General features: G+C 41.2%; 1 protein-coding gene across 1 annotated transcript in view; it reads right to left on the bottom strand.

The window, feature by feature from the left end:
• SVEP1 (sushi, von Willebrand factor type A, EGF and pentraxin domain containing 1) overlaps positions 1-12,505 on the bottom strand; it is a 215,554-nt gene that overhangs the window by 118,468 nt on the left and 84,581 nt on the right. Inside the window, exons 7-9 of the mRNA XM_060199027.1 lie at positions 11,960-12,154; positions 3,038-3,156; positions 855-984 (exon numbers count right to left, since the gene is read on the bottom strand). Coding sequence (XP_060055010.1) covers positions 855-984; positions 3,038-3,156; positions 11,960-12,154 — 444 coding nt within the window. The remainder of the gene's footprint in view (positions 1-854; positions 985-3,037; positions 3,157-11,959; positions 12,155-12,505) is intronic.

The raw sequence follows: 12,505 nt of genomic DNA, 5'->3' as shown, positions 1-12,505 counted from the left end.
TCTGACAAGGTCAGCTTGGCAGTGACTGAAGGACATGTAATATGAGGTGGGTTAGGAGGTGTCTAGGTCTAAGTAGAAACTGTTTGATGAGGTACTTTAAGGTGTCCTTTTAGGTCTTTCTACTTGCTTTCTGCCTTTATTGACTCACTGCAAACTATTGTGCATGTTTGTGTTAATATACCTAAAGTAAATCCACTAGCTTTTTCCAAAACTGAGACCCCAAATCTCACCTGCAATATTCTTGCCTTTAGGTTCATGATTAGTCAACAATTTGTTCTGCTTTATATCTTAACTATTTTTAAGCCACCAGGTTCCAGATGCTGCCATGATGCCAACCTGTCTTCCCTGGGCAGACGACCCCACCCATGTGTCCTGGAGCTCCGCTTCCCCAGAGCCCTGCCCCACTAGGGAAAGAGAGAGACAGGCTGGGAGTGTGGATCCACCTGTCAACACCCATGTTCAGCGGGGAAGCAATGACGGAAGCCAGACCTTCCACCTTCTGCTCCCCACAATGACCCTGGGTCCATGCTCCCAGAGGGATAAAGAATAGGAAAGCTGTCAGGGGAGGGGATGGGATACGGAGTTCTGGTGGTGGGAACTGTGTGGAGTTGCACCCCTCTTATCCTATGGTCTTGTCAGTGTTTCCATTTTATAAATTGAAATTATAAAAAATGAAAAAACAAAAAATACACATTTAAAAATAAAAAGATATATAGGTTTTAAGGAGAGGTTGGCTTGAGTGGGTTTCATTTTTAGTGGGAAGGACCAGTGGAAAGAGAGTGATTGAGGGTAAAGAAGTGCTACCTGGGCACTGACTGGTTTTTACAGGCCCACCCGAGTGTCTGGACCCTTACCAAGGACCTTGATGTGGAACGTGCAGCTGGCCTGGTTGCCAGACTGATCCACTGCTGTGTACGTGATGGCGACGTCTCCAATCGGGAAGAGGTAGGGTGGGGTGAACGCTGGGTGGACGTGAAGGAGCACCTTTCGGGGACAGACAAATGTCTTGAGAATAAAAGCTGACACCAGTAGTACACTGATCCTGTCTTAACCCACATATTTGTGAAGCTAAAATGGCAATATCTTACATGTTAAAGGAAGCAGGTAAAGCAGGGTAAAGGCATAGGTAGTGTTTTGGTGTGTTCCCTCCCAGACTAGCTATCGCCTTCACAGCCTATAGTGTGAATGTCTATAGAGGGAATCTTGTCCCTTGATTACAAACCTAGTGCCTTAATTTTTTTTTCTGGGGCTGGGTGGTGGCACACGTGGTTGAGTGCACATGCTACAATGCACAAGGACCCAGGTTCAAGCCCCTGGTCCCACCTGCAGGGGGAAAAGCTTTGTGAGTGGTGAAGTAGGGCTGTAGGTATCTCTCTGTCTGTCTCCCTCTTTATCAACCCTTTCCCTCTCAATTTCTGTTTGTCTCTAATTAATAAAGAAAGATAATAAAGAGTTTTTAAAAAACTTTCTATTACATAATACTTTGAACTTAATGTTTCTTAAATGTCTCCATAATAGTCTGTAAAGTAGATGATAATAACTTCAGTAAAAATTTGAAGGTTGGGGAGAAATAAAATTTTAAAATGCCTTTATTATCTCCTTATAAGATATTTCTATGCATGGAATTGTTAACTTGAGAGTCATTAATATTTAATTGTTAACTAATTCAAAATCTTTTTCCCCAAAGCCTGGTAATACCTTATATTCTCATGCTCAGTAATTCGGTGTTTGATAGTGTCAGTGTTAAATTTCCATGATGTACTTTAAGTACCACTTCTTTTTGGTAAGTAGAAAAATATAGCACCGAGTCATTTCTGTAATTCACTCATTCTTTCTAATTTTTTTAAATAATGCATGCTTGTGTTTACATTGTGTTTACAGTGCATGCTTCTGTGTTTACATATGACTTTTAAAGCGGAAATCATTCATGAAGGACCACCTGAAACGTATCACACACATCCCTTAGCCCTAGAAGTCACGCTTGATCTTCTAAAAGCAGAGTTAACTCAAGCTCATCTTTTAAAATTTTATTTTACTCAATTGTAAATGTACTCAGCACAATTGTCAGAAAACTTACATTATTTTCGTGTCATTCCTCCCACTCTCCCATATTCTGCTGGCTTAACACAGACATGCAAGTATGAAGGCAACACAATGTTTAAGGCCCCTTCCCATATGCTGACTACTAAGCAGTGCATGTTAAGAGAGAAATCAGTTCCTCCATCAATTCCTTTTCTAGTCTTTGATAGATTACTATTGAAAGTACTGTATATAAATATATATATATTAAATTATTTTGTTCTGGACAATAAAAATACTGATGTTAATTTTAGTCTTTGGATTGACCAATGAGATCATTTTGTGCTCACATCTTTAGTGATATGATTATGAATAACAATTAAGATTGATTTCATATTTTTATTAAAATATCTTTCAAGCCAGATAAAAGACCACAAGTTTTTTTTTCTCCAGGGCTATTGCTGGGGCTCAGTGCCTGCACCATAAATCCATTGCTCCTGGAGGCTATTTTTTCCCTTTTGTTGCCCTTGTTGTTTTATTGTTGTTGTTATTGATGTTGTTGTTGTTGGATAGGACAGAGTGAAATGGAGAGAGGAGGAGAGACAGAGGGGGGAGAGAGACAGACACCTGCAGACCTGCTTCACCGCCTGTGAAGCCCCCCGCAGGTGGGAAGCTGGGGGCTCAAACCGGGATCCTTATGCAGGTCCTTGAGCTTTGCACCATGAGCGCTCAACCCGCTGTGCTACTACTGCCCAACCCCCAAGACCAAAATTCTTAATCAAATAAGTTTAGTCAAGCAACTAAAATTCCATGAGTGGACAAGTTTTTATGTAGACATACTTAACTAACATTTCTAAGTAAAATTCAAGGCTTACTATTTTATTTTGGTAGACTTTGATGTCAGATGAAGTGTTCACATTCATAAGCCTGCATATCATAAGATAATCCGTATCCTGCTAAATTTCAACACCACACGTATCTGTAATAAAATTATAACCCATTTGAAAATGAGCCTTACCTTGTCCCCAGAGTTGTCTTTAGCTGTTGGAATTTGCCAGGTGACATTAGCAGAGTCTTGCTGCTCCTGAGTCTTGACCTCTATGTCCTTAGGACAGCTGATTTGAGGGGCTTCTACATCTGACTCAGAAATCAGACAAATTGATTAGTATATTGACATGCATCTCCAAGTCATTCAGGAAGGAGGGAAACAGATAGCAGTAGTTAGTGGCCCATTTCTGCCATTCTGACTCTGACTGACTGGCAGGTAGCGTCAGGAAGCTTTCTCTTGGCCAGGCCTGCAGACCTGCTGCCCACCGAGTCCTTAGTCCATCTCTTGTACTTTCCCTCCTAAAGCTCATTCCCCCCATTAAGAACTCTCAGTTTCCTGAAAGTTGGTCTGCTTAGTCCAAGGAGCTTTGTCATGTTCTGTCAACTGTCTAAATAACCCCCTTTCCCTCCCTTACACGACCTGAATCTAAACCTGGACATGCTCACAAGCTCTGTGGACTCGATTCTCTCTGACACTCCCAGCCCATGTTAGGTGTCACTCCACAACTTCCCACAGCCCTCTCTCCTTCCTAGCCAGACAGCTTCACACACCAGCTGGGAAGGAAATTTTCTTCCTCAATAGAATTCGATTTTTTTTGAAGGCCAGGCTACCTTTTTTTCTTTCTTTCTTTCTTTCTTCCTCTGAGTGACATAGTGCCTAACATATAGGAACTTCATAGATTTCTTTTTTAAAAAAACAAATGAACAGAAAAGCAAATGCTTATTGACTAGTGAAAAGAAAGCCAGGCTATTAGACAGAATTAATTCTTAATACTAAAACAGTACTATCATAAAAAGGGAAAATTGCAGGTTAAAACCATGACTAAATATGACGTGGTAATGCAACACATACACATAAATCATTAGAGAGCCAAATTCTTGTTATATAATATAACGACTACCTTTATTTTAAATTACATTAAAGTAGGTTTGTGGGACTTGCAGCTGAATATCAATCAATATCCCAGTTGATTGGTCTCATATCTTCTAGTTGAAAAACCTGTACTTGCAGAGGAATGGCTATGAAGTAAAAAGGGTCTCATTTCACTCTTCTGACAAACTAGAAAAAGCAATGAAAAATCATCTGAAAACTCAACAAAATGCAACCTGGATTTCTTCAGCAACTCAGTAAGACACAAATGAGTGTGGACACATGATCAGTAGATGGAAAAGCGGTGAGCGAGGGTCTTGGAACACAAAAAGCCATAATCAGTGACAGCCGGCATCAAACTGAAAAATTCCCAGCAGAGCATATGACCGGTGGTAGGAAAGTGGGCTACACAGGCACTGGCACCCAGCTAGGGAAATGATTCTGCTTCCTCTTCTCAGCAATCAAGAGAAAGGGAGCCTCCAAGGCTATTGCTCCCACCAGAGGCTGGCACTCCAGCAAAGGAACCCTGTATTGACACCACAGATACTAAACCAGCATGGTGATGCAGGATGCTACCTCCTCTGCCCCACTGAGATATACAAAGAGGAAAATCAAACACCTTGGCCACATCACCTCCTACTGGCACAATAATAAAAGCTACACTAACTGTGGGAAATAAGAAATACACAGACAACAAGGATGGAAACTCCGTATGACCAGACAGACACAAATGTGGAAAAAATGACAGAGTTTAGAAAACTCATTATGAATCTGTTAAACTAAACCTGGCATACAGATACAAATTCAAGAACTCAGAGATAATTTTACCAAAGAACTACAAAATTCAGTCTCCCCAACAATAAAAGTCCTGGACCAGATGGCTTCACAAATGAATTCTACAAAATCTTCAGGAAAGAGTTAATACCCATACTTCTAAAGATTTTCCATAAGACCAAAGAAACAGGAACACTCCCTTCCACCTTCTATGAAGCCAACATCACCCTGATACCAAAAGAAGATAAGGAAATAGCAAAAAAGGAAAACTACAGACCAATATCTCTGATGAACATAGTCGCCAAAATATTAAACAAGATCTTGGCCAACCAGATACAGCAGCATATAAAAAGACTGGGACACAGTCTTTTGGTGGTGGGAATGGTGTTTATGTACACTCCTATTAATTTGTAGTCTTATAAATCACTATTTAATTAATATAAGAGGGGAAAATTGATTGTATGTCTCAATTTTTTTAAGGCACAGACTGAATCTTTTTAATAAATAGTCTGAGTCTTTGATATGTTGACTCTCTCAAAAGCCTAGACCAGGGAGAACAGAAGCAACCAGTGGTACAGCTATATACAAGATGTTGGGTATTATACAGCAAATACTTACAGAGGGACTTTTCAAAGTTAACCCAATTACCAAATAATGTGATGATAACAATAATTATCCATTGTCTTCTTGAACCCTATGAAAGCAGGAACCTCACATTTCCACTATGGAGCCTATATTTCCCCCAGTCCTGGAACCTTAGGGTGGGGCACACTTTCAGGCATGCTTCTCTCAAGCCATATCAAATAATATTGCATCTGCTGATCACAATCTAATAACGCAATGAGTGCCACCTCAGCATGCTTCACTTCAGACTGTGTCCAGAGACTTCATGTGTGGAATGACAACCCTTCAGCTTCATTACTCGGGTGAGACCTTTCCTTTCATAGTCTTCTCTAATTCCATTCCAGGTGGTTCACTTCCTAACAAAGTCCCAAAACCTAGATATAGACCAGGTCCCCTGATATAGAGCATATGTTCACACATATCCATAAACTAGGGCAAAATATATACCTGAAAGCAAAAGTACACAATAGTTTGCAGTAAGTACCCCCCAACACTTCATCTGCACTATTTCAGCCTTCAGGTCCATAATTGTTCAACAATTTGTTTGGCTTTGTATGTTAACTCTCTTTTCAGCCACCAGGTTCTAGATGCCAGCATGATGCTGACCAGATTTCCCTGGGCAGATGACCCCACCAATGTGTCCTGGAGCTCCGCTTCCCCAGAGACTCACAATACTAGGGAGAGAGTCAGACTGGGAACATGGATCGACCAGTCAAAGTCCATGTTCAGCGGGGAAACAATTATAGAAGCCAGACCTTCCACCTTCTGCATCCCACAATGACCTTGGGTCCATACTCCCAGAGGGATAAAGATTAGGAAAGCTATCAGGGGAGGGGTTGGAATACGGAGTTCTGGTGGTGAGAATTGTGTGGAGTTGTACCCCTCCTATCCTATGGCTTTGTTAATGTCTTCCTTTTAAAATAAATAAATAAATAAATAAATAAAAATATAAAAAGAGCTACAGAATTCAGAAAAAAGCTCAGTGTTGCAAGGTGTGAAGGACACTTTGAATGTAATTTAGGCTGAGGTAAGAGGACTAGAAGGAGACTAAATCAGGTGGAGGAAAGAGTATCAATGTCAGAAGACACAACCACCACGCTGTGAACTTAAAACTGTTGGAGAGGATAAATTTAAGAAAAATGAACCACTGTCCCATGAAATACCAGACTCCATCAGAAAGGCCAGTATGACAGCATTGGCATCCCTGAGAAAGAAGAGAGGGATAGAGGAGCAGCGGACATATTCAAAGAAATTACAGCAGGAAATTTACCACACATGAGCAATGTTGAAAACATAGAAATACAGGAAGATGAATGCATACCTAAATTCCTGAATTCAAAATGACACAAACAAAAACGCATCATAGTAAAACTGCCCAAAACCAGGACAAAGAAGAAATACTGCAGGCTTCCAGGGAAAAGAAGCAAGTCACATCCAGAAGCTGAACTATCAGATTTCTCATCACAAACCTTAGAGGCAAGGAGGGAGTACATGAATGGCATATTTAAGGCAGTAAAAGATAAGAATTGCCAGCCATGAATACTGTATTCTACTAAATTATCTTTCAAAGGTGAGGAAAAAATAAAGATCTTTGCAAATATTCAGAAACTGAAGGAATTCACTACTATCAACCCTGCCTTGCATGAATTACTAAGAGGTATCCCATATGAAAAGTAGAAGCAAAAAATTCAAACTTTTAATAAAATTGTCAGTACTAGAATAGGACCAGGAACACAAAAACAACAGGGAAATCCAGTAACAGTAAAGGAGAAAACAAAATCGATGGACACAGTCTGAATCTTGGTGGCCTAGGGCCAACTTTAAAATCTGTTGTTCATGAAGACCCCCAAATCTCATCTGCTATACTCTTACCTTCAGTTTCCTGACTATTAAACATTTTTTTTCTGCTTTACATCTTAATGCCTTTCAGCCACCAAGTTGCAGGTGCTACCATGACTCCATCCTGACTTCCCTGGGCAGACGCCCTCACCCATGTGTCCTGGAGCCTCCCCTCCCCAGAGCCCTGCCCCACTAGGGAGAGACAGAGACAGGCTGGGGGTGTAGAGCCACCTGCCAACACCCAGGTCCAGTGGAGAAGCAACTACAGAAGCCAGAACTCCCACCTTCTGCTCCCCATAAAGATCTTTGGTCTATACTCTCAGAGGGATAAACAACAGGGAAATGTCTAATGGAGGGAATGGGATATGGAACTCTGATGGTGAGAATTGAATTATATGGAATTGTACCCCTCTTATCCCACAATCTTGTCAATCATTATTAAATCACTAATAAAAAATAAAAATCTAAAAAATGTTTGTTGTAGTTATTGTAAGTTAGACAATTGTAATTTTATTGTAAGTATAGCACAATGACAAATAGAGATCATATACACAGTAGACAACAAATTATAAAAATCCATCCACATTAAATATCAAATAGAAACCAGCAGAAAAAGAGCCAATAAGAACATGTAAAAACATCAAAACAGAAATCAATATGGTCATAAGTAAACCATATTTATTAGCAATCACTCAAAATGTGAATGGCTTAAATTCTCCAGTCAAAAGTGATTGCATGAATTCAAAGGCAAGACTGATCTATTTTATGTCCCTAGGAAACACACAAAGGAAAGAGAATTGGAAGCTTTGGGTGACAGACTAGAACAAGGAACCCAAACCAATAATTCGAACAAAAGAGCAGGAACAGCTATTGTGTTCACTGACAACTGTAAAACATTAATCCCAATAAAGGGATTTATTTATTATTATTTTATTTTTTATTTAAGAAAGAATTAATTAACAAAACCATAGGGTAGGAGGGGTACAATTCCACACAATTCCCACCACCCAATCTCCATATCCCATCCCCTCCACTGACAGCTTTCCCACTCTCTATCCCTCTGGCAGCATGGACCCAGGGTCATTGTGGGTGCAGAATGTGGAAGGTCTGGCTTCTGTAATTGCTTCCCCGCTGAACATGGACGTTGACTGGTCAGTCCATACTCCCAGTCTGCCTCTCTCCCTAGTAGGGTGGGTCTCTGGGGAAGCGGAGCTCCAGGACACATTGGTGGGGTCTTCAGTACAGGAAAGCCTGGCCGGCATCCTGATGACATCTGGAACCTGGTGACTGAAAAGAGAGTTAACACACGAAGCTAAACAAGTTGTTGAGCAATCATGGACCCAAAGCTTGGAATAGTGGAGAGGAAGTGTTAGGGAGGTACTCACTGCAAACTCTAGTGTACTGCTGCTTTCAGGTATATATTTTGCAGTAGTTTACGGATACGTGTGAACATATGCTCTCTCTCGTAGAAACTGGTGTATATCTAGGTTTTGGGACTTTGTTAGAAAGTGAACCACATGAGATGGAACTAGAGTATGCCATGAAAGGAAAGGTCTCACCCGAGTAATGAAGCTGAAGGGTTGTCATTCCACACGTGAAGTCTCTGGACACAGTCTGAGGTGAAGCATGTTGAGGTGGCAATCGTTGTGTTGGTTAGGTTGTGATCGGCGGATGCAATATTATTTGGTATGGATTGGGAGAGGCATACGGGAAAGTGGGCCCTATCCAAGGGTTCCAGGACTGGGGGAAGTAGGGGCTCTATAGTGGAGATGTGAGGTTCCTGCTGTCTTAGGGTTCAAAAAGACAATCGATAGTTAATGTTATCACATTATTTGGTAATTGGGTTAACTTTGAAAAATCCTTTTGTTAGGGTTTTCTGTACAGTACCCAGCATCTTGTATATAGCTGTGCTATTGGTTGCTTCTGATCTACTTGGTCTAGGCTTTTGAGAGAGTCTGCATATCAATTACACAGCCTATATATTAAAAAGATTCAGTTTGTGTTTTGAAAAACTTCGAGACATACAATTATTTTTCCCCCCTCTCATATTAATTAACTAGTGATTTATATGACAACATTTTACTAGGAGTGTACATAAACACCATTCCCACCACCAAAAGACTGTGACCCATCCCTCCCACCCCCCACTGGCCCAGGAAGCTGCATGTCTACCCCTCACCTCAGGGTTATTACTTTGGTGCCCTACTTACAATTTGGTCAGGTCCTGCTTTTAGTTTCCCTTTCAGATATTCTTCCTCAACTTCTGTTGGTGAGTGGGATCATCCCATACTCATCTTTATCTTTCTGACTTAGCTCACTTAACACAATTCCTTCTAGCTCTGTCCAAGATGGGTCAGAGAAGGTGGGTTCATTGTTCTTGATAGCTGTATAGTATTCCATTGTGTATATATACCACAGCTTTCTCAGCAACTCATCTGTTGTTGGGCACCTGGGTTGCTTCCAGGTTTTAGCTATTATGAATTGTGCTGCTATGAACATAGGAGTACACACCTCTTTTTGGTTGGGTGTTATGGAGTCCTTGGGGTATAACCCCAGGAGAGGAATTACTGGATCATATGGAAGGTCCATGTCTAACCTTCTGAGAGTTTTCCAGACTGCTCTCCACAGAGGCTGGACCAATTTACATTCCCACCAGCAATGTAAAAGGGTTCCTCTGTCCCCATAACCTCTCCAGCATTTGTTGCTGCTGTCCTTTTTGATGTATGCCATTCTTACAGGAGTGAGGTGGTATCTTAGTGTTGTCTTAATTTGCATTTCTCTGACAATCAGTGACCTAGAGCAGTTTTTCATATGTTTGTTAGCTTTTTAGAAGGGATTTTTTTAAAGTTCTTACTGACCATAAGGGTAACATTGATAGCAACATGGTGTTAGAGAATTCAACAGACTACTCACAGCAAGAGATAGAATCAGGACAAAAATCAACAAGGAAATAGAGGCCTTAACAGAAATCATAGATGAGATGAACTTGACAAACATATTCAGAACCTTTCAATACCACCCTCCCCCAAGAATATACATTCTTTTCAAAAGCACATGGAGATTTTTCAAGCACTGACCACGTTTTGGGAAACAAAGAAAACCTTAATAAATATGTGAATATTGAAATTATATTGAAATAACAATAAAAAGTATCTTTTATGACCATGAGGCAGTGAGGTTAGAAATCAACTACAAAAAGAAACAAAGAAATACACCCAAACTATAGAGACTGAACAAAACACTTTTGAAGAACAACTGAGTCACTGAAGAAATCAAGGGAGAACTTAAAAGTTACTTGGAGAATAACCAAAATGAAGAGATAAACTGCCAAACCCTGTGGATGTAGCCAAAGCTGTCCTAAGAGGGAGGTTCATAGTAACACAGGCCCATATTAACAGGCAGCAAAGGTCTCGGCTAAGCTACCTAACATCACAACTGCGCCAACCAGAAAAGGAGCCACAAAAAGAGACCCAAAAGTCAGCCAGAGGCAGGAAATAGTCCAAATCAGAGCAGAAATCAATGAAATAGAGTCCAGAAAGATGATCCAAAGATTGATGAAACCAAGAGCTGCTTCTTTGAAAGGATAAATAAAATAGGCAAAGCACTGGCTAGACTCTCTTTCTCTAGAACTTCCTATTAAATGAACAATTGAGATTTCCTGACTTTGTTACTGGTATCTCCTAACCTCCACCTCTTTGTTTGATCAGATGGGCTATTTTTCTTTGTTTATTAGCTCTCTGTTCTGAAGGAACTTTCCATTTGGCTCTTCAAATTACTAATGTTTTTCTCAATGTTGTTCTACCTTTTTTTATCCTAGACCTAATGATATTTATGATATCTTCCTTTTAAAAACTGTCTTGTCAACAATTTTTGTGGATTTATATGTTAACTCTTTTTTCAGCCACCAGGTTCCAGATGCTGACCAGGCTTTCCTGGACAGACGACCCCACCAATGTGTCCTGGAGCCCCGCTGGAGCCTTTAGGTTCATTATTAATCAGCAATTTGTTTGGCTTTGTATGTTAACTCTCTTTTTCAGCCACCAGGTTCCGGATGCTACCATTATGCCAACTGTACTTCCCTGGACAACCCCACCAATGTGTCCTGGAGCTCTGCTTCCCAGAGCCCTGCCCCACTAGGGAAAGAGAGAGACAGGCTGGGAGTGTGGATCCACCTGTCAACGCCCATGTTCAGCGGGGAAGCAATTACAGAAGCCAGACCTTCCACCTTCTGCATCCCACAGTGACCCTGGGTCCATGCTCCCAGAGGGATAGAGAATGGGAAAGCTGTCAGGGGAGGGGATGGGACATGGAGTTCTGGTGGTGGGAATTGTGTGAGTTGCACCCCTCTTATCCTATGGTCTTTTCAGCATTTCCGTTTTTATAAATAAATTTTTTTTTAAGAAGCTGTCTTGTTCTCAATCCCTCCTTTTTCATACGTGTCTGCTCTTGAGGCTAGTAAGATCACAATGCTTATCACCTGGATAACTGGATTGCTTATAACTGGGATCAACTCAAAGTGCTTATAACTTGGATTCTTTAACTCATTTGGTTTCATGTTTTTTATATGTGTTGGAAAGCCCTTAATGATTTTCATTTCTGGTGGAAAACTTGGTTGCTTACCTCTCATGTTATTTTTCTCTTCCCTCTGGATTTTTCTACGTCTGCTTTTTGAAACAGACATCCTCACCGTTCACACAGGGATCACACATCCACTTTGCCATAAGTTTTCAGCACACGTTGCAAAGAGACATAACGCCACAGTGCACTGGTCAAGAAAAGACATACCTTTACAAACAGCTGACTGAATTTCGGCACTCCATTTTCCAGAGGTGGTGCACCTCACTTCCTTGATTCCAGCTGAAAAAAATCCTTGGCGACAGCTCAGCTGGCAGATGAGTCCAGGTTTGGCGGGCTGCTTGCCACAGCTGGGAGGAGATACAATGACACCTCTGGGCTTCTGAAAGGTGGAGCAGTGGCGTTCTATTGTAGACAAATTCGAGAATGTTACCTGCACTCCTCAAAGTAGCAAGTTCCACTGACTCCCTTTACAAAAACACAACCGCTTGCCTGACTCTGTTTCTCAACACTCACAACCTCCATGCTCTCGGCACTACCCAGGCCAGGCCGGGCCAACATCATGCTACAAGCATAGCCAAGTGCTTGTGATGGCAAACGCTGAGTCGCTTCCCAGGCCCCTCAAAAACAGACACCCGGCTTGGGCTCTCAAGAAGCATCCAGCATGAGGAGGAAACAGAAGAAATTCCCCATAGTGACGGATGAAGACCATCCTTGAAGAAGGTCTGACCTCAAAAGAGCTTTATAAACTTTCTA

The sequence above is a fragment of the Erinaceus europaeus genome, chromosome 10 (genome assembly GCF_950295315.1).
Source record: "Erinaceus europaeus chromosome 10, mEriEur2.1, whole genome shotgun sequence".
NCBI lineage: Eukaryota > Metazoa > Chordata > Mammalia > Eulipotyphla > Erinaceidae > Erinaceus > Erinaceus europaeus.
This window is presented reverse-complemented; position numbering and strand designations above follow the sequence as displayed.